Below are 23922 nucleotides of genomic sequence, written 5' to 3' on the forward strand. Positions count from 1 at the left end.
TTTATAATGTTTCTCCTGTCAATACTCTGCTGACTGTCTGAAGGGTTTAAGTCAGGTGAGTTTCCTGGCTAATCAAGAACAACAATACTGTAGCAATTAAACTGGGTAGCGTGGGCAAATATTGCTAAAATTATAATCAGCACATTTTTAAAGTATGTCAAGACAGTGCTTTAAAATTGCAGTGTTTATGTTGTTTTGTGCACCTTTTTCTACCACATTTTTCCATCCACACAACTTTTCATAAATATTCCTGGATACAAATAGTCTTTCTAGTAAAGATCTTTTTGTGTAATTATGCAATTACAAAACATAATTATTTTATGAGATTCTAATATGAAATTAACATCTAATCAAAAAGCACTGGTTTGTTTCACTAACAATAGTATTTCCAACAATTTTCAGATTCATGTCATGAAGTCTGAGTTGCCATTTGAACTTCAGTTGCTGTATAATGTTTCATCTCCCAGGTGAGCGGCCGCCTGTGTCTGTCTGGCAGTAGCATCAGTATCTGTGTGCAGCCATGTGCCGGCTTCACCGTGGGAAAGTAGCTGAACCATGCACAGCACAAGGACAGATAGACAGACCAGACAATCAGATGTTTATATAACCACACAACTGTGTATGTAAGATGAGTTGTAAAGACTGGACGGACAGAGTAACAACAACTGAGGGCTTAAATGTTTAAATTCAATGGCTTTGGAAATGATGAAAGAGAATTTAGCCAAACTTAAGCTAGATTCTGTTGATTAGAGGCAGCCTTTACAGGATGCAAACAGCACAGCAAAATTAACAAGCAAGCACAAATCAAAGAGGCAAGCATCAAACCTGCATAAGCATTTAGAACTTGTAGCATCCTGTATTCAAATATATATTTTGTTAGCTACAATTATTTCACACTGTAAAAAGTTTGACTTTAAGCATTTGAAAATTCAATCTGTCACACTACATCACATTAAAAAGATCAATCAAATTTAATAAGCAAATTACGAGTCTTTTAGTCCTTCTAATATTACCTAAAAGTTTACATGTACGATAATGCCCTATGTAAAGACCATATAAATTATTGGGAAAAAAAAGTTTTTAAAAAGTTACAATACTTTAAGTTAGTGAAAATGTTGCCAAGTTTTTTTATATTGAGTTTAGACTTTCCTCTACTTTTCTTCTAAGGTTATTCTTTGTATCATACTTTTATAGTGAGCTCTCTTTATGCTGGCACAGGCCTTAGTGTAAACTGGTGCTGAGAACGAAACAGCAGCATGTGGCTGATGGGGTGTGTTCCTCCCTGGTGACTGACTTGGTCTCATGTAAAACACATAAAATGTTGTGCATTCTGAGCACAACAAATAATCAATGCTGAGCTGCAGAGCCAAACAGCAAGTCAATGAAGACTTAAGCAGACTGTTAGAATGTATACCTATACTCTGCACATAGAGATAAGATAATGATTTTTTTTTTTCCTTGTGGTTTTTACAACTGACATATTAATTACAATGCCGAACTGATATTTCATCAAACATCAGCAGTTTTTATATTCACAAGGAGAAAATATTTTTCATATACAAATACATCTAAAAATATTGACAGGTAAACATGGCTGATATTGTTAGTACAACATGGACACTTCAACAGTTCTCTGTTGCCCATTTCAGAAAGTAAAACTAATTATACAGATTAGAGCCTTATTGTCTTGCAATTTTGATGATTATGGCTTATTGGTGATGAAAACCCAAAATTCAGTGTTTCAGATGACTATGATCATGCTTGTGTAAATTAAATACTAAACGTTGTGAGCGTACAGCTTATTTAACTACAATCTTTTGTGACTTAATCATCTTTTGGAGGGTGTCAGTGATGGTGTTCCGTACATATTTTAGGGCAGTACTCTTCCTGTGATTGTGTTGTCTACTGACCCAGACCGAAAGACCACTTAGGACCTTAGGAAACTTTTTCAGGTGTTTTGAGTTAATTCGCTGATTACGGTAGGCTGTGAAACAGTGAATTTCCAGTAATTGCCTTTTTTATGATATTTATGTTTTTGGAGACTCTGAATTTTGGGTTTCCATTCTCTGTAGACAATAATCATAAACATTTCAAGAAATTATAGCTTTCAATTGTGTATGATTTTAGCATATATGATCTCAAATTCTGAATTTCATAATAATTTCTTTTTTCAAATAAATCACAAAGTAATGTAAATAATTTCGGATAGATTTATCCATTAAGTGTGTTTATTTCTAAGTATAATTCAATTGTGGTCTATGTAAAAAAGGTCTTTAGACACTTGTGGCATAAAAACGTGTCTACTTTTTATACAAAAAGTATTTCTAAATTGGAATTTTTGAGAAATTTTTAAATGTTTATTTGGAAAACAAGCTTGATAAACATGCAGTGTAGAGCAACAAAAAAGGGTGACATACAAGAGACACATGCAAGAGGTCACAGTGAATAAGACCAAAAGCCATACTAACCTCTTGGTAACGTACTTTCTACTCTGTCATCTATATCAAAAACACGATCTGTTTTCAGACAGCTGTCTACAACAGAAAATAGGGAGAATGGGAAATCATTACAGGTATGCAACAAATATGTTAGTGACATTTGTACCCCCACCTCCACTTTAGCCCAAACACTCAGAGCAACAAAGCTAATGGCAACATTCAGAGGATTTCAGTTGATTTGATAATCTAGCATCTTTTTTCATGTTTCAAAAAGAATAAAACTATTTTCTTAGAAGGCAGGTCTGTGATAAATAAGAGGAGCATGTTGAACAATGACTAAACAGTAAAACAGGGAAGTGAGGAAACCATACATCCCTAATTTGTTTTGATCTTCAGTCCAAGAGTGTACCTCGGTAAGCTATATTATAAAGCCCTGTGTTGCATGCAAACACTTACTTGATGGTCGGACGAAAACTTTAAGCTTGAGGCATGTTTTCTTCCCGTTTGGAGCAACGGTGGAGGCTGAAAGAAATCACAACAGAGACAGGTAAACATGGCTGATATTGTTAGTACAACATGCACACTCAACAGCCTGTTATGCAGCGTTTTTGGACTTGTACTCCACAGTTAAAGATTCACTGAATAGAAAAGGTCTGGTAATACAAATCAGATCTTATACAGCAGTTAGCTCTGAAATAGTGTAATTCGGAGAACATTAATGTTTTAAGATAGTTAACGTTGAATGGTAAGGGGATTAAACAGGGTTAGTCATGGGTTTTTGTGGAATTGTAGTTTGAAAGTATTTACAGATGTGCGGGAAATTCCACAGAAAAAAAAGCAGAGAGCTTTTCTTGCGGCTGAATTTCCCTATTTTAGATTACCCATGTAGCAGCAGCTCATGAAGGACCAGGATATTTACATATCAGCATGTACAAAAGCAAAAAAAGCTTTGTGCAATTTATTGTTAAATACACAGAGCCTTGCAGAAAGATTCAAAACCCTCAACAGTTAAACATTTTGTTATGATACAAAAAAATTATTTTGTTTTACTGCAATATTACGTGACAGTCCATAACAAAGTAGCACACAATTGTGAACGAGAGAAAATCTTAAAAGTGTGAAAGTGTATTCTGCACTCCTGCGACAATATTTTGTAGAACCACCTTTCAAAGCAATTACAGTTTTGTGTCTCTTTCTGTTCAACTCTGATTTAAACATCTCCACAGCTGTCTCCATGACCAGTCTGTTGTGTCCTTTAGTCTTCATGAAGTTGTTTGTTTTCTAACAAATCTCAGAGGCCGTCATATAACAGATTGACTTAGTATAAAATGTGGACTTCTGAAGGCATTTGTTTATAATGGATTTGGCTTAGAGGTAGAAAATTGAAAGAGGTTGAATACAGACACATGCGACACAGATTTTATAAATCAGCAAATGTAACATTTTCTTCATACTTTGAAATTTTGTACCATTTTATGTTGGTTTATCACATAGAATTCTGCTAAGAACATAAAGGTTTGTGTTTCTATAATAAGAACAAATTTGACAAGTTCTATACTGTTGCAAGGCAATGTACAATGATGTATTTCCCTCCATGAGAACCTCAACATGGTTTCACGCTACCCAGAGTGAGGAAGGATAAACTGTGTGTGGTGCATGTGTGGATGGTTTGTGGTTGATGTCAGGAAATAGAACCCTTCCTGCCAGGTCCATGGGGTGTGAATCTCCAGAACGTTAGTTACCATGAGGGCCGTGTCAAATCCACAAAAAATATCTCAAGTGTTACAGATGTGGGAGTGATGTGGGAGTATGAGTGGTTGACCACTAATAGTGTTGTGGTGGGGCAGCAGGTGCTGTCTCCTGCAGACCAGGACAGGGGTCAAACATATGTCAGTGTAGAATATGGGGGATGACTGCAGCAGTGTACACCATCTTGAAATTATAGGCTGCTGCGTTTGGGTTCAGGACCTTATATCAAGCTGAGAAAAGTGTAGACTCTTTTAGCTGTTGTGATGAATTAATTTTATCTGCCAGCTCCAACTTCCAGTCTCTGCTGCTCCCCCAGATTCACCATGGACCTCTTAGCTGCTTCTCTGATTAATACTTTGCTTTGGTAGGTTTGCGGTTTTGTCATACTCTTTGCATTTACATATTAATTAAACCATTCACATTTTTATTTACGAGTCAATTTGAAAATCTATTTTTAAATTTGAACATCAGTCCAAAATCCAGCCAGAACTGATGAAGTTCATGAGGTTAATCTGCCATGATTTTACAAAGCACTTCCCGTCAATTGATTCTTAATATATATATTTTTAAAAAGGAATACAAACTCTGCATATCGAAACTATTAGATTTTAAACTATGTTAAATCAGCATGCTGAAGGATAATTGCATCATATTAGGATACCTCACAGCAGTTTGTCTTTTTAGCTGATCCAATTTAGCATCAGCAGGTGTTTATTTTATTTGCAAATTTTGTTAAAAGAATGCCAACACTAACAAATAATGCTTTTGCAATGGGCACTTGCCACATGCCGTAGTATTTCAAAGAAAAATGCTCTACTTGTCAAAAGATCTTTGACAATCAGAGTATACTTAGAAACTGAGAATATACTGAGATAAAAATTATCATCAACTTATGTCTGTAATACATGTCTAGTTGCTTTTTCATTTTACCAACAAAATATTTGATATTTTCGATTATTTAACCCTTAGATTAGAGGGAAGACCTTCTGAAAAATGTTCTCTGCAACCATTAAATGTTTGCAATTAGAAAATTATTGATTAGCAAATATGGAAAAGGTCAGACGTGTTCCTCAGTTTTAGCAAGACCAGATTGTGCATCCAACTCAGCTCCCTCTCTGCCTCATGTTATCATTTAATTTTTTCACTTCATCAGTTGTTATCTTTCCCTTCCTGATATGTCACCGTACAAGAGAAGTCACCTGAGAACAGATGCTGATTTTCATGCCTCTGTTTGTCTTCAAAAGAAGCGAGAAGGGAGGCCAGGGGCGACAGAAGGGACAGAGGGAAAGTGATCCTTATTATTTCATGTGGGGGCTGCTGATGACACGCTAATGAACCTTGGCGACCGTCGCTCACCCAATGAGTCACACACCCCGGCACCTACGCAATATATGTCGCTTTTCGTAGTGCTCCACTTCTTTACTCTTTTCTTTTCAGTGAGTGCCCATAAAGTGCCTAACAGACACATGTACGTGCACGCGCTCACACACACACACGCACGCACACCCCCACACAGAGACCTCGTCTCCACATGTTGTATCTTCATCATCATTGTGGGCTGAGTTGAGTCACAGCCATCGACACCAGCCACTTAGCAAAGGCTGCTGATCATGAAAGAAGTATGGGTGTGATGACAATAGGCAGAGAGCATGTGGGAGTCCCTCCCCTAGCCAGCAAATTGCTGAAGCTGTTGTGATGTTTATAGATTTAGCTATGACATTCTAACTCCAACATAAGAGAAACGCACAGAGTTAAGTGAGCAGAGCAACTGCCCATGTGTCTAGAATTTCACCCTAATCATAGATCTGTCTTACCTATGAAAAAGTATTCTTAGATTTTGAAACATTGTTTTTTCAAAGATGCGTAAGAAATCTGCTAACGACTAAAGTCAGTCAACTTTTGGGACATAATAATTTGGAATTTGCATTTATTTGCCAAGGGACAGTGTATATTAATCAACATGAGTAAACATTTTGCCAGCTTTTGAGGTTTGAGGTCTTTGATGTGATATTAACAAATATTTTAGTTTCAGTAATTCTTTGTTTGACTATAGTACAGCTTTGTTTTTCAGTTACTGCTCCGATACACACAGTTAGATGTTGCCTCTGCTCCTAAATTTTATAGCAAATGAGTTAACGCTCAAACCACTAAAGCTTGCAGAATTACTTGGAATGCTGTTCCTATATTTAGTTTTATTTTACACTACAGACTATTGTTCTTTTAGGCATACATTTCAACACCTGCTGTTCACTCTACCTTGAGGCTCCACAGTCTTTGAATTTCTGGCCATAGCATGGACGAGTGGTTGTTTTGAAGGACAAATGGCATGATAAGACGTCCCGAAATGAAAGTTGGATGTATATGTGGAGGTGATCTGGCTACTCCTTCGTGCCTTGTCCACTGATTAGTAGTGGCTGCTTCCTTCGGTCCACTGCATTATGCATTAGCATTAAGGCAAATGGAATGAAGCAGAATCCAATTACGGGAGAACAAACAGGTGGGCTCAGTGCAGCTTAGGCAGAGGATTGTTTCAATCACAGCCCAAGCCAAGCTTTATTGCAACTGAAATTTCATGCAGAAAACACATGCTAAAATCCTAGACACAAAACAAGGTCTGCGTGATAAGAATTAAAAATTAAAGTTGGGGCCTGCTACATTCCAAAATTCACAACCAGAGTATAACTTCTGTACTGTTTATGCATGATTTAAGAGACATGGCTCCAAAATTGTGCAAGCCATATATTCAGCAAGACAGGATCATTATTGACAGTCTAGTCAATTTTCAATATTAAACACCCTGTTCAAATTCCTCACCATATCTCATAGGACTAGACTAATGTAACTGGTTGTAGATGACCATAAATCAATTGGAATGAAGATATCAGCATCGGTTCAGCCTTTGAAAAGCACAAGAACTCTGATGTTTGCATATAAAAGTCTTTTTTTTTTTACAATACCTGGGCATTATTCAAGTAAAAAAACACACATTCTTAAAGGATTTTAAGCCTGGAAAAATTATAGAATTTTTTTTAAAAAGGGCATAATTTAGCAAAAATAAAATCCATCTACTTTCTGCTTTTTAATTTGTGATTCCAGAAGTGAGACCAAATAAAATGGATTTCCCTTTTTTTCCTTTCTTATGAAGTTCATCAGTTTCATGTTTGATAAACCTGACCTTATCTTCAAAATAGCCAGGACAGCAATGAGGTTGAATTTTCTGACTTGCTATGATGGACAAATTTTGAATTGAACTTGTCCAACAATTAGCTGAGCATTGTATATCCACATTAACACATTTTTCAAGATTAGGTGACATTTTTGCACAGCGCAGTATTAACATCTTACTGCATGCATTTATCTAAGTTTCTTTTATAAAATAACATTAAATGATGTTTTTGATGCCAAATAGATTCTAAATTTAACACACTGTTACTAATATAGCACATGCAGTAGATAAAAATGTGCCATGCAAATTAATTAAGTTATGGAAAAACAGGTATAACTCCTGCTAGCTCTCCCGGTGCACGTATGGATTCTCTGAACAACTGAAGTCAACGAGATGAAAACCTCAGAAAAAAAACAAACACTGAGAGCAACTTCCTTCTTCACATCATGCAAGAAAAAAATGAAGTGAAATAAGATTTTAGTTGTAATAAGATTTCTCTTTTGTCTTTGGTAAAAGATCACAAGCGCTAGACGTACACTTTTATTTTAGTTGTATTTACCCAGAATTCCCTGCACTACATAACGTTTTCTGGTCCGCTTATCATTCACTTCAAACGACCCAAGACCAAGGTTTTTTAGGTGGAACAGAGTTTGCTTTTTTGGTCCGCATCAGAATTTGATTGTGCATTCCCACCTCCCAAAATGAACCAGTCTTTGTGTGCATACAACAGTTCAACTCGAGTATACTAAAACGGACGGGTGGGAATGCAGACTGAGTCTCAATATGGAAGAAGACTCCAAGCAAGCTATTTTAAGCATAAACTGATACATAAAAACTGAAATTAGAAGTATAGAAAGTGTAAGAAGCTATTTGTAAAAGAACGGATTTCTGGACATGTCTGTAATTCATTCAAGGCTGTAGCAGAGCGAGGCTTGATCAGCAGATAACAAAAAGGCTAACCAGAATACAGCAAAGATCTTGTGTTTATCCTTTTGATCTTTTAATTTCTGTCTGTCCGCCATGGGATATGCTGGATTAGAAAATGTCTGCCTTTTTGAAAACTTAAGGTAAAAATTTACAAAGAGAAAAGTCAGCCAGAGAACTGTAATCGGTGTGTATCCAGTATGTGATAGTGCATGGTACCCCAGTCAATGCTCAAATGACTCACCAATCTGCTAAGATTTGATGACGAAATATCATTTTAAACCACGCTATTTAAACTAATGTCTAACTTTTCAATCAGTTCCAGTTTAAAATGTTCAAGCCTTACTGAGAGTAGCATGCTGTATTGTGAGAACATAATATTCACATCATCATATTAGAATGCCCGTAGATTAAAATCAGCCTGATGGTCAGATGGCCTTAATTATGGGGTTCTAATCCTTATTTCCATTCTTGGGTAATGGAAGAAACCAGTTTAACTGAATATGAAGCAGTACTGTGTCCAGTACTACTGCATTCTGGGTAAGCCAAACCTGTCAGCTAACAAAAGAAACAGCCCGCTGGCCTTGTCCTTTATTTACCAGGATTACTCATGTGGATTACACCGAACAAACCAAGTTAGAATTCAGGTCCAGAACTCTGAGCAAACAGAGAACTGTTTCCAAGAACGTCAAAGCCAATACACATAGTGTTTCTTCTCCAAAACTTTATGCCATCTTCATCACACATTTCCATTTGCGCATTTGTGCAGCCTGTGGAAATGACTTTCTTTCTTACTTACTTACTTTTGGGCAGGAGCTGAACAGGACCCAAATCCAACTTTCAACAAATTATGGCAATTTTTATAGAGATAGAATTTAATTGTCAGATTCATTCTGAACCAGAAATGACAATGAACAACATTTTGTGATTTGTTAATGATTTTATGTTATTTTATTTTTTCCAATGATGGAGTACAAACTCCCAGACTTTCTTGAACTGACTGTACATCGAAAGATATCTGATATTGAGTGCTTGAATAAAAGAAATAAGCCACTTGAGAATAGGAATTAGATGGTAAATTGAGAAGTAAAGCAGTCCTAGTTTTTCAAAGTGTATCATCCAGAGGTGTTCAAGCTACACAGTGAATCAATGGGTGGTGTTGTCCTGCTAGATCAAATTGTTAGTCTGTGCCACACAAAAATCTGGGAAAAAAGTCGGTGCCCAGCAGATGCAAGAAGCCATATTACACAGAAAAAATGCACTTCTACTGTAACACATTTAAAATCCAGCTGTGCTTTGTGCCACACTGAAACTGCTTCAAGGCTGTTCATCACAAATTAGAGATTACATGAAAATACCCAGCAAGATGATGCTTTGTCAACGATTTGGTAGCTGTGTAATCCGTTTACATTACTACAAATAATAACATGCCAACGCATTTGACACATTACTGAAGTCAAAACTATATTTTGTGTTATATATTCTCTATTCAGACATGTACACTGATAAACAAAAAAGCAAACATCCAGTTTAAAAGGTTGAGATTATGCCGAATCAGATATTGCATGAAACTCTATGGGAAAAGTATAGAAGTTTTCAAGACTCATTTAGTCGAGATGTCCATTACAATGGACATTAAAAAACATATTAAAACATGAGACAGGAAAAATGTCTTTTTTCCCCTTTATTTCTAAGCTTAAGTGGAGTAAAAATCAGCTGAGTAAAAATGTTTTGGTCCACTAGAAAGCATTCAGGTTTGAAGGGGTTAAAACATCAGTAGAGTGACAGACTGGAGGCATCCGTGTCATGGTGCACTGATGCAGTAACTCATGTAAGGGAAGCTCTGATCAAGTATTGAGTGTATGTACTGTAAAGTACATGGACATACTTTGCAGTGGGCTGACACCCCTGTATTAATATCCTTTTCATTAGCTGTAAGCCAGAATCATCCAAAGTAACAAAAATGATTAGTTGAAATATAGAACTGTGTATCTGCAACTACTCGATATGAGTGATATGAATAATTATCAAAACAACTTTCAAAGACATTAACTTCACTCTTAATGAAAATGCATGGTATGTCATAAATGTTTGCATCTGTGTACAAGAAGATCAGAGAGACATTATCTGCGACCTTCCCTATACTTCTATCCCCTCTGCTGTTGCACATCTTCTGCTCTTTCCTTGCATTTCACAATCCTTGGTAGAAAATAACCGACTCATTTTTTACATCTCCTACATGGGGGTGAGAAGGTCACAGGCAGTGACAAAGAAAGCGATTACAACTAAGCTGAGAAGGGGGACTGAGTTGCATTAGATAATAGCTTATTATACAATAATTGGACTGGTTTTCTTACACCATTATTTCGTACATGAGTGCAACAGTGAGGAGATATCATATTTTAATTTTGGTTTTATGCCGCAGTAGTTAAAGTATCATAATTTTCTCAAAGACTTCATAATGGGACTGTTAGAAATTTCTCTTTGTCTTGTCATTCTTAAGTTGAAAAGGGAGTGATTGAAAGCCTGATGACTCTTAAAGTCATCGTCGCAATCTTGTTCATATACTCAAATTGCATGTGATCCTTTGTTAATCCATGGGAGAGTTTGTTTTTTTAGGCTATCACACAATAATATGTAATTGTAAATAACAACGTTTTATTGCTCAATTGAGCGCTTCAAACAGAATCAAAGTACAGCTAAACATCCACTCACAAAATAAATAAGAAAAACTGTTCTGCAACAGAAGAAAAATATGAAGTAAAAAAAACCGTAACAAATTAATTATAAGTAGATAACAAATAAAACTTGCGTGAGTCTGTGATGCATTTTAAATGTGAAAAATTATAACTATCAAGAAAACATAAACAGAATTTCACAATCAAGAAAAGGATTTCTGAAAAATATGTTTTCACCCCCACAGAGTCCTGATCTCAGAGCAATCATGTCAGAATGAAATGGAAGCATACTAACCCAATCTTTGTGGTAGAATGTTTGCATTTATTGTTGTGTCAAATGTTTAATCAACAAAGAATATATGCACTGTGTTCATATATTTTTATGCAGAAGTTAATGATAATCAGCTGTATGTTATAAATCATAACAGCATGAGAGGAAACTTGGCCTCAGCAGCCCCCGGTTTTCTTCTGATCTGTTGGCTTTTCATAGCGCTTTGGTTTTTTGGCAGGCAGAGTTATTACTACTATGTTGGCAGTCAACTTGATTAGAGAGTTTTCTCTCTTGCCTGCCTACAATAGTGCTGTCAACAAGTGCGCCATGACTTATTTTATGGTCTTTTATTGGATTAACCCGCAAAAAAACTGTTTTCAATTTATTTTTCAAATAAGAGACTTTTAAAACTCCAATTAGCATGTCCTAGTCTCAGCTTACTGTTGAATCTTTTCTAAATGAAGTATTTTAGGTCCTCTCAGACTTATATTCTTAATATATTAACACAATATGCATAAAAATGGTTTTTGCATGATGCATAAAACAGCCATAATGATATTTAGTCTTGGCAAACATGAATATGATGACATTTGACTTTTGAAAGTTTACTTTTAATCATGTATTTTTAAGTTTTTTGACTAAAATGTCTTTCTAATGTGTTAATTTGGGTTGATTATGGTGTTTGTTCATGTTCAAGGGTGTTAGATATTAGTTTTCTGCCACATATAAAGTTTTGAATGTACACATGATCCTACTTTTGTAGGCCATAGCATTTAGTTTTGGTCTGTTTCGACCAGAGAACCTTCCTTTGCATGTTTGTCATCCTTTTTTCTCGCCACTCTGCAATAAACACCATGTTTATGCTCAAAATCAATTTACAACTAATAGTAATAGTGGATCTCTGCAGCTCCTCCACAGTTTCTAAATACCACTAGTAAATAGATAATCTGTGAACGCAGTTGGTGGCACTATTTGTATTTAGCTGTGTAAGAATAAAATGGGGTAAATATGAATGCATGCCACACTTTTCAGAGTTTTATTGGGAAACATGTTTGAAAAGCGTATATCCTTTTCTTACACCTCACAATAATGTGGTTCATTGAGTTAGTCAATTACACGACATCTCCACAGATAAATATAAGTTTGCAGTTGCAATGAGAACATTTAAAAAAGTTTAAAGGCACAGTGCTCTGTTAATGTTTGGAGCAAAGTAGCCAGGGAGAATTCAGCTTCTGAAGTCTGTAGTACCAATTCTTTCTCAAAAACTCATGATGGTCCCTGGTGGAAAATCCATACTGTTTTGTAAAAGTGCTGGGTATTGTGGAAACTATTCCTAGATTAATAACATTTGACAGCTTTCAAAAGGTCCTGATGGGCTCTGTGTTGATTGTGCTAATTCACAATCAACAGTCACCTGCTGCTTTCTGTGCACAACCAGTTTAGACTTTTAAGGCTTCTGTTTAATGCCTGCTGACTTTTCTCCACCCAAATAAGTTCTGTTTGATGCATGCATTAAGAGATTAAACATTTAAATTACTGTTTTGCTGCTTTAATATAGGCATTAATTTACTGCAATGCTCTATTTTCCCAGGACACTGAATGTTATTAGCAAACACTGGTTTCCAAAGTACGAAATGCAACAGTTTGGATTTATTATTTAGAATGTCCATTCTGTATGCTTCAGCTTGATGACGAATTTTGGTTTTATGTTCAGGTCTATTTACAGTCCTTACAGTTGTAAAAGCTGTCCTAACATTCAAAGCGATGAGATGAATACAAAGGACAAGTAATGGTGTTGTAACCAGGGGCAACAAAGGTGATGGAGAGTCTATCCATCTATTGGGGATACAACAAGGCTTTCGAGGCAGCCGTGTGCTGATTCCATGTACAATAAAAGGAGTGCATGTGTACCCGTCTGAGTGTGTCCATGTAGTCAGATCATCTCTGAGTGCTGATGACAGGGTAGATTTTTCATCTGAACAGATGAAAGGCCTGAGTTATGATGGTGTCCATATGCAGGTTCCCTCCTCGGACCACAAATGGAGCAGCTCGGACTCTTTATCATTATTAGCTAGCCTCCCAGAGCTCCGACAAAACAGAGGGTTGCATACACCATCCCCCCTTGCCTCTATTTCATTTGTCCATTAATGCCATTTTCCTTCTGCTGCTCCCTGCTCCATCCTCTACCTGTTTCTTCCCTCGAGAGCAGCTTCAAGGGGCAAAGAACATTTTAGGATTTATGATCAACAACAGCTCTAGTCTCTGTTTTGAAGAATACATGTGAGCTTTCTTGTGGAAGCTGAATAAGAGCTCATGACAAAGTATTAAGATGAAGATTTTCTTTTCCGAGATTTAAAAAAGTTACAGTTTCAACACTACCAGAATTTTATATCATAACTTCCCTATAATTTAAAAAAATGAGATGCCAAAAAGGCTTAGTGTGACATGAGACTAAGGTCATTATTGTGCATAAATGTGTTCAAAAGAATCTGCTCATGAGTGGAACTGAAATGTTTAAAACATTTAATTACAACAATCTGTCTGTGCAATTAACAAACACAAAAACATGGCTCTGATACTAAGAAAATGATTGTTTTAAAGTTTTCAGGGTTGTTATTTTTGCCTGCTTCTGGCTATGAGCTCTGTCAGGTCACCATTCCTGAGTTTCATCAACATCTTCAGATACTTTAGCATCCGTATCACCCTCAACAACTTCAGCTCAACAATCACTACCTCTAGAATAAACCAATCCTTCATTTTTTTACACATCGATGTACACAGTCACTGGTATCAAGCTCAGACTCAGATATTAGCTCCAGTTTCCTGCAGGATTTTTTGTCATGTTTCGTAAATTAGCATTCCACAATCAAGAGAAACTTACTACAATGTTAAAACAGACACATATTTGTGTCTATATAAATATTTACTGTAGTTGAAGCATTTCTTCAGAACAGTGGAGTACTATGTTTCGAACAAAATAAGTACAGCCAGTGATGCATGATGGCCACTCTGACAAGGCTAAAATAAAAGCCTTGTCAAACATGTCATACATTTCAGTTTCACATTTTTATTTAAATACCATAATACAGTGAAACTGTGGTATTTTTCTCAAGGTTATACCATCAGACTCCTGGCATATGCCTCTTCAACAGGGATATTGGCCCACAGTCATCTCCGGAGTGATTTAAACCTCACTGAATGTTTTTTCATTTTATAATCTAAGGTGGGCAGATTCATCACCGCCCTCTGGGTTTTGATGAGCGTTTAGAAGGAGATCATTTGGTATCAGCCTCAGACTATCCCTGGGACTTCATAGGTACACAGGGGTGTTATTGATTGTTCCAGAAGCACCTCCAGTCCACGCGGGCAGGCGAATCAGTCAGTGCGAAAACACGCTTTCAGCTGGCAATCTGCCACCGGAGGATCACAGCAAGTCGTTTCCTGCTTTCCACAAATCTTATATGCCTAAAGATGCCATAACTCCTCTCACTCATCCCTCGCAGTGAGCTGCCACTGATATTGGATTTCTGCCCTTTTCAGATTAAAATCGTTCAAATACAATCTTGTGGATTCTGGCCGTATTAGAAAAATGTGCTCCCGTCAGCGTTCTGCAAGGCGGATTTCACTTAAACCGAGAATGCACTGTGAACTATGACCCAAGTTCTCACACAGGCCTCACATATCCCATCTGTCTCTGATATGGACAGACTCTTCAGAGCTGTAACTCAGCCACGACTAATGCTGTGATTTGCTGAATTACTTGCATAAGGAACCAGATTACTCTCATCTTTGGATATCCTCAAATCTGTCAAATTTTACCTTCTTTTTGTACTTTTCTGTTTAGTCTTTCCCTTTTGCATTGATCTAACGGAAAACCAAGAAATCTAGGCTCCTATCCAATTCTATCAGTCTTATTATCTCCAGTTAGCTGCCTCAGACAAAGACGAAAAGCTGACATGAACAAAAAAAAAATAAAATATGACGACCATTTGTATGAATGTCCTGTGTCCTGCGCTCCTTGATTAAGCTGTTTTTGTTGTTGCAGCAGATAACAACAAAGTCATGTCCTCCCCAAACCGCCTCCCCACACATCTCCCCACAAGTCCACATCGGACTTGTGGGGCAAAACAGCATTAGTGAATATTTTTTTCTGCTGGAAAATGTTTTGACATCTTAACCTCCCAGGGTTAAGATGTCAAAACATCTTAACCTCTTTTCAGGGAGAAACTGAAAAGTTTTTACTTTTCAGTTTCCCCCTGGCCATTTGGCTACAGAAAGTTAATATAGATGAGGAGAAGATTAATGTCCTAACAGTGAACATCAGCTCTGGTTTTAAATAAAGGCTCTGATGCTCACAGCTTACAGTAAAAGATAAGAAATGTTGAATACATTTTCTATCTTTATCAACAAGAGTAAAATTGACCGATTTGTGGCAGCATATACACTGTATATGTTTTATCGGCTAATGAATTCAACTGCATTATAACAAATAAGATGTAGTAAGAATATATATCTGTTTCAACTGCTATGGATTTTTATTTCATTTTGTATTGTTTAAGTTGCTTTTACTTTTCGTATGCTGATGTGTGAAAAACGTTGGAAGACTCATATGTTATGCACTTTTAAACTTTGGTTAAATACATTTTCAATCTGAATGTGACTTTCTGGTCAAATAAAAGTATCAGATTCAGCATGATGCGCAGTCAGTTCAAATTGGATATTTATAGATCACTGTCTCGTGTTTTACATCAGTTATGCTTGCTGATTGGCAGAAAAAATTTCAAAGTCAGAAGCTCACATACACTAATGTTCTTTTTGGTAGAATTGCCTTTTATACTGTGTAACAATATGTTCTCGTTGTTCCTCTACAAGATTCTCTCAAAAATTTCCTTGAATTTTATCCCATTTCTCTTGACAGAATGGGTGTAACTGAGTACAGATTGTTTTCTTCTTCTCTAAGCGGGCTTATCTTTGAATCTTTGGTACAAGGCTTCTTTTACTATTGATAATGACAATGTCTTGCAGATTTAAGTCAATTGTCTTCTCTAAAACACACATTTTGCAACAAAACACGTCATCTCTGGAATAGAGAATCTATCTAATAGCTGAACTACATAATGAAAAGACATTCCTGTGGTGTTCCTAGTGCATATATTTGTTTGAACAAATGAATATAGCACATTCTGGAAATTATGCCCATGATGAAGTAGACTTGTGGAAGAACACAATTCTATTTCCGATATACTGGCTGATTTGTTTTGCTTTATCCATGATGTCCACAATGAAGAAGCGTGTTTGAGGTATACCTTAAAACGTTCATCCATAAATGTGACTACAATTAATGTAAATATAAATTAACTTAGTAACTTTATAAACCATCACATTATCTTCAATTTTAAAAGCAACAAAAATCTTCTTTAACAAAAACTTCTGGTTTTAAAAAGAAATAATAAAAAAGAATCTCAGAAAAAAATGACATCCTCACCTTTATAGGATTAGTGACAAAAGATAATTGAGTCTGAGTCAGTGTTTTCAGTTTGGTTCTTTGTGTTCTTTAGAACCCTATTATAGTAATACCAAGCCAAATATGTAATCCCTGAAAAGATTAGACAGATTAATATTATGCAGTAGTTAGATATTTCCCTTTTGAAAAAAAGTGTTTTAATTGAATTTGGATCCTTTTCATTTATTTATTAAGTGATGAGTTGTGCAAAGAGAGAACATGTACAATTGAAAATGGATACATATTAATTCAAAATACTGAAATTGTTTGCTAAATTTGCTAAATGTGATAATATTGTAAAACTAATGATGATAATGAGTTGAAATGTGAAGAATGGCCAAGGCAGAATCATGTTGTGTCATTGTTTTAGTACAGGAAGAACCGGTGTACTTAAAAAAAATAAATAAATAAATGATGGTATCGAGAGGCATAAACAGCATGTGGAAAAATTCAACTTAAGACATCAGATGGCTTGGTGCAAATTGGTATTTCATATGTATGATGATCCTAAGCATACTAGCAAACCTTTTACGAAGTGGTTTAAAGAATATAAAGTCTATGTCTTGGAGTAACCGTCACAAAATCCTCACTTCAGTCCTATACAACATATGTAGACAGAGCTAAAAAGCTCTGAGAGAGCAATGGAGGTTTGCAAACCAGAGTCAGAACAGTTCTGTCAAGAGGAATTTACCAAAACATCAACAATTTTTTGAGAGAAGCCTGTGGAAAGATAACCAATATGTTTGAGCTCATTCATTCAGTTTAAAAAGCAAGTCTACCAAATATTATGGAATGTATGTAAATTACTGACTTTGAAAACTTTCTGTTCTGGTTATTCTTGCATTTAGCAAATAGAAATAATTGCATTTACTGATTACTAGCTGAACTAAAACAGGAAACCGTTAGCTTGATATATTGACAGGCATTGTATGCAAATATTGGGTTTCGGGTTTATGTAAGGTGATGAAACATACTCATAAACTACAAGAATAGACCTGACAATGAAGGTGGTAGATGATGAAGATAAAACCTGCAGATGAATTGGCGGATCCAGTAATGTCATTTCCTTCCAATATTCCTCCTTCAGCTTTACATTTTGTCCTCTAAAGTGATTGCCCAATACATCAGATTTATCTCCTTTGCTTTTCATGGGGAACCAACTCTGAGAAAAAGGCAGGTGGAATATCAGGTCAGATGGCTTCATGGTGGATGACTTTAATATCCGCAACAGTAGCCAGCGAGGCTATACACTAGAATCATTCAATAGCCAATGAAGCCGCAGGCCACTAAACCAATATGGCACACTATGGCAAAATGGATGCGTTCCATGGAAACCCTGTCGGTTGCAGTGTAATTTAATCCAGCCCTTAGGACAAGCATCTCTCAACAGAAATGGAAAAAAAATGTTGGAGACTTTGGGGGGGAGAGGATAAATTTTATAACTGTACACTAACACCCATCCATGCTCCCAAGTTGCGAGACTTTCATTTCAGCCCCCCATCTCATTTTGGTGGATTGCAAATTGGCTGTAAAAGGCAAAGAAAATCTGGTTACCTTATAACAGACAAATGGAGCAAACATCAGGTTGTTAAAAGGACAGAGAGGAAAGATACAGACTGGTTTGTAGGCACACACACAGGAGAGACACCACTGAGAGGGCTGTGGGATTTGATGTACTTAGCACACCTCATCTCGCAACTATGAATTACAGCAGAGTATGGTCAAAGAGCAAAACATGAAATAAATACAGCGCAGAGCTCTTGGCTGGCTGTCAGGTTAACTGCTTCATAAAAAAAGGTGCCAATTTATAAAGCAGATCAGAGTTTGGCTCAGTTTTCAAAAATAACGGGGGAAAAATGTGAAGGAAGCAGGCAAGGAAATTGAGCTACAGTGCCTTGCAAAAGTAGCCATACATCCTGAAGGTTTTCACATTGTGTGAAATTGAAACCACAAACGTTAACATACTTGATAGGGATTTAATGTGATAGACCAACTGATGTGGAGCGGAAGTAAAATGATACATGGGTTTCCCTTTGCTTTTTTGTAGAATAAAAATCTGAAAATACTTCTTGCATCTGTATTCTGCTGTATTTACTATGATACAAATATATATATATATATATATATATATATATATATGTAAAATTTATAGCAGAAGTCAATTTGTAAAGAGAAGCATTTGCTGGGTGCAATAAAGCTTTTCCTTATCATTTTCTCCATGTCAGGGGTGTGAAACAAATTTTCATTGAGGTTACATAAAGATCATTAATGTCCTCTAGGGGCCAGTTGTGGTAGAATGTATAAATACAACTACTGATTAAAATGTTAAAATATCAAAGTTTCTCTGTATTCTCACTGCTTCTCAAAGTTCAATTTAAATAACTTTAGTGGGCTGGATTTGACCCGTGGGCCTTGAGTTTGACACGTGTGCTCTGAAATCAAGCATTACATCTATTTTGCAATAATCAGGATATTCTTGAGACCAATGTATTGTAAAGAAACAGCAGTAAACACATCACCTGACAGTGGCTTCTCTGGCTAACCGTGGGTGTAGCCAGCTCCATTCCATTCTACTCCATTACCCTGGCTTTGATAAAACCTAATTTCCCAGGGGTTTTAACTTTAGATGAACTCAGTTTGGCTCAGTTCCACTGTCAAAGAAGCAGACAACGTAACATATACCACAAACAGAACAGGAGGCAGAGGATGAATGCAGAAGACAGACAGACGGACGGGCCCTCCTTTTTGAGATGTGGTTTTGTGCAGCTGGGAGAAAGTGAGCTGTAACTTTCAAACCGTCTCAGTTTGGACTCCCCTATGAATTCCACATCCATTTTAGGGAAGAAAAAGAGTTTTCTGTGAGAAACAGGAATGGTGTGAAAAGCTTGGCTGAAGTATTTGCTAGGATCGCTGCCATGCCACTTTCAATGCTCTGCATTGAGCACACAGAAAGTCGGGCTGAGGAATAGTATGCCTTTGAGAAACCTTAAGTCTGGGAAGAGTGGTGCAACTTTGACAGTCAGGTCAAGTTACGTTATGTTACTTCATATTCTTCACTACTATAAATGTATGTGAGGGTTTAAATGTTGTTTTTTCATGATGCTGTTTGTTCAAAAGGGCCTTGAAAACAAATTCAGACCACATTTTTTTTAATTATTTGTTATTGCTAAATTATAACCATGTATTCTTGTGCTTCAAACTCAAATTAATGCTCTACTTTGAGTTTCTCTACCAAAGATGAAAAATGAATTACACATTGAAGTTTGTGACAAAATGTTATATTTCCTTTGTCGAAGCTCTGTATGTAAGGATGGCAGGTACTCACAGATGTAATAATATTCTCTGCCTGGTCGAAACTCGAAGCCCAAAGAAAAGGGAGTGAAGAGCTGGAACTTCTCTGAAAACTTTAGCGGCCCGTTGGGGGAGTGCGGCCTGTTGCACTCCCAGCGCTTGAAGCCCTTGGCGGTGTGGTCGCATGTGCTGTAGCCATCGTAGTTCACCATGTAGAGAACATAGCGCTCTGTTCGCTCCTCAGGCACGGAGTCCTCATAATGAGGACAGTAGACATCCAGGTAGTCATTTATGCACACGTCGATGTGATAATCACCACGGTGGAACCTGGATGAGAAGGAGAACAGAAAGGGTTCATATGTGCTTTAAAAGTTGCCTGAACATTTTTAAACTTCATTTGAATTCAGAATAAGCTCAAACTCCTTTCATATCCCCTTGTACTTGAAAAATTTATAAGCACACTCATTCTCGTGGTCCAATACCTTTAGATGAGTTGGTTTATCTATAAATCTTTGTCCTCCAATACGTATTTACTCACACATACCACCGCATTCCATCTAAATCATAGCAAACGAGGATCTGGCCCAGAGAAAATATCCTAGCAAGTAAACAGATTTTTAGATCTCTCAAGAAAATGAAAACGTTTACTTGAGGATGCTACTGCAAAAAAAAGTGAGTGTAAAATAGACCTGGTCAGAAGGATACAGGATTGCAGGACGGCAAGACCGTAAATGTCACGATAGGAAAAATACGGAGCCAAGCTGTCTCCGAGGGCTGTGCAGTGAAGCATCTTTACAGCAGCAATGATCTAGAACAGGCTGTGCAGGGTCACAGGGTTGCAATATGTACAGGGAGTTTCATCAAAGGCCACACGCTGTCACCGTCAGCACACACAGAGACTATTTCTTCTCCGTCACCCATCAAACAGGCATCTCATCTGTGGACCGAATTAGAGCTGTTTCAGTGTTGATCGTATTCCTGTTTATCATAGAGTGATTTTCATTTATTGGTCAGGGGCTTCACTGAGCAAAAATGTTTCACATCTGAAATTCCTCAGACTGTAATGTTGAAACACACTATGACTTGTATGTACATAGTTGCCAAGTATGCAGGTTCATGGCAATAAATTAAAAGTTCATATACTATAAAGATTAAGTAACACCATGATAAATATATTACATCTATTTTTGTTCACTTTTATTCTTGTGGTAATGGCTAATTAAACTGGTGGTTTACAGAGTGCTGTATTCTAGCATGATAATGGAATGTTTAGTGGCAGGAAAAAATACAGTAGAAAATTAGCAAAAATCACAGAAATGGTCACAGCTTCACTCCATTAATGCAGTAAATCTTCTAAAAGGAACAAAGTATTAGAGAGCAAGTACTAAGTGCATATGCTGTTCGGTATATGGACATACTGTTCAGTAGGCTGAGATTTCTATATTAAAAATCTGACTTTAATCAATCTCAAGCAACATTCTTATTTGTTGAAAAACTGAATTTGGAGGATTTTCAATAGCTAATCATAAAAAAACATTGATAAATATTGAGACATAGCAATATGTGATGAATCTATGTGTTTCACTTCTCAAATTTATTTGTTGTCTGTGCTATTCTGATCTCAAGGGACATACTAAATATATCTGTTATCTGTGGTTAACTGAAAGCCATGCAGGGGACATGACTTAATATTTTAGACCCACCCTTCGATGTTATAAGACAACAAGGTTACAAGAAGTTCAAAAAACTCTTAAGAAACTCTGCAAGTGCTCTAATTACATGCAGAGCAAGCAAGAGACATAAATAATTTTATCCTATAAAAATCTAGAGCTTCAAGATTTATGGTTATAAAGAACTAAGGAATGCTAATGAGTCCTCACAAGATAGTGAAAATTACAGCAGAGGGGGAAAAGATTAATAGATTTTTTTCAATAAATGTTTCAAGCATCCTCAGATGCTGGTGAAAAACATATACATTATAATGTCATAATTTCCTTCATCTTTCACTTTACTTATTTGCTTTCTGTTGTTTCAGTGAAATGTCAAACTCATGACACTAACAAATTACTCTTAAAAAATGCTATGGGAGTTTATCCCAAAAAAAAATATGCGATTGGAAAAGTATTTGTATATCAAGATTTTATTTCTGATTCTATTGTGTTATATTTACAAACTAAGTCATTCCTTCCTTGGTGAAAGGTTCTTGGCTCAGACTCTGAACCTGCTGCCTGAACATGCAGCAGACATGGGAACTCATCGTACCCGTCAATGTCTTTCTATCTGTAATTGTTCAGTTTTGTTGAGCCTAAAATGTACCTTCAGGTTTCATGTTCTAAGCTTACAGGAGTGAAGTCCTGCGTGGTCTCCTTCTGCTGTCGTCTATCTGTATCAAAGTTTGACATGTGGTGCACCCAGAAACAGTAGCCTGCAAACTTGGCTGTAGCAAATAGTTATTTGAGGAAATATTCCCTTTTTATCACATTGAAATAGTCAGTCAATTCTATTCTGATGTCAACAAGGAATTGGATGAGCAACCATGAATGTGGTTTGCACATTCATAACAACATAAATACCCTTTCTCCCTCATTCTGACACTCTGCCAGTTGTCTTCACCACATCTAGAAGCCCCAATGCTCTGAATTGCTGCCATATGACTGGATGATTTATAAATTTTACCTAATTAAGTAGTTGGTGAGTGTACAGAATGTCCTCTTGGCATTCTAAATAAACATCAAGTTCTGTAAAACCACTCTGGATGCAGACTGCAGATCGGCAGGAGCGTGTTCCAGTGCAGAGATCCAGCACGACCCAAATTCACTTGTTCTGAAGATCAAATAGCAATTTGAGCAGAATATGGGCCGGCTGCGCTCACTTGTCACTTCATCTGAATGTTTGTATAATGGAATGTTTAATGCAACAATCAATCTACAAATTGAGCCAAGCCATCTCTCATTATTGTCATCATGCGAGTTCCTCAGGCCCTGCTCTGTATATTAATGCACATCTGTGTATATATGAGCATGAGCCAGGTTAAAAAGTTGCCCCCCCCCCCCCCCGCCCCCTTCTGTTTACCCATGTAGGGTAAATACCAGGGTATGGGTGTTTACAGCTGAGGCAGTGAGGAACTCATCTGTAACATTTCATTTAAAACATGTCTGTGGAGGTCCAGGAAGAGCCATGCATCTCTCTTACTGCTTCAAAATGTCACCGACTTGATGGTCACATCCTCCCATCCGCTTGGCCCAGCTTCTGTGTTAGTGCACACACTGTTTGCGTGCATGTGTGTGTGTGTGTGTGTGTGTGTGTGTGTGTGTGTGTGTGTGTGTGAGCGAGAGACAGCATGAGCATTACAGCGAGAATACATGCGTGTGTGTTTGTGTGATGTTTTAGCTGCCCTTCTCTGTGTGCCTCAGCAGTCAGAATAGTAGCTGGTGGCCCTGACTGCAAATGAGCCAGAGGATGTTTGGGTGAGTGAGCTCATAAAAAGGGACAGGACAAGCATTTGTAACATGCCTCACAAACACACATACAAAGTGACACCTATGTATCGCAAGCATGTATCGGGTTTGTGTTGTCAGTTGAATGAACTGCCAGGAAAATAAATAAAAAAAATTGGCAAAGGAGCAACAGTGAGACAACCAAAAGCTGCTAATGGCACAAAGTAAGAAAGAGAGTGAGAGTGGGAAAGTGACATGAAATGGGGAGAAGTGAAAGAATCTGGTTCCAAAAGACAAGGCAGGACACAAAGAGGAGACAGCAATACTGCTGATTCTACTGCCAGGGTCTCTGTGAATATGTGTGCAGGATTTATCCAACCATACATCCATCATTTTGGGAGATTCCCCCTAAATCTGCATGTGCTTGGCCTGATAGTGTGAGCAGTCAAGTCCATTTAGAGAAAA

The 23922-nt window shown here is 37.0% G+C and overlaps 1 protein-coding gene across 2 annotated transcripts in view; it reads right to left on the minus strand.

The window, feature by feature from the left end:
- efna5b (ephrin-A5b) overlaps window positions 1-23922 on the minus strand; it is a 117827-nt gene that overhangs the window by 6203 nt on the left and 87702 nt on the right. Inside the window, exons 2-4 of one of the 2 annotated variants that reach the window (XM_028033097.1) lie at window positions 20055-20347; window positions 2895-2960; window positions 2469-2534 (exon numbers count right to left, since the gene is read on the minus strand). In XM_028033097.1, the coding sequence (XP_027888898.1) occupies window positions 2469-2534; window positions 2895-2960; window positions 20055-20347 (425 nt within the window). The remainder of the gene's footprint in view (window positions 1-2468; window positions 2535-2894; window positions 2961-20054; window positions 20348-23922) is intronic. The other variant, XM_028033099.1, reaches the window with a different exon arrangement.

Source organism: Xiphophorus couchianus, chromosome 12 (genome assembly GCF_001444195.1).
Source record: "Xiphophorus couchianus chromosome 12, X_couchianus-1.0, whole genome shotgun sequence".
Taxonomy (NCBI): Eukaryota; Metazoa; Chordata; class Actinopteri; order Cyprinodontiformes; family Poeciliidae; genus Xiphophorus; species Xiphophorus couchianus.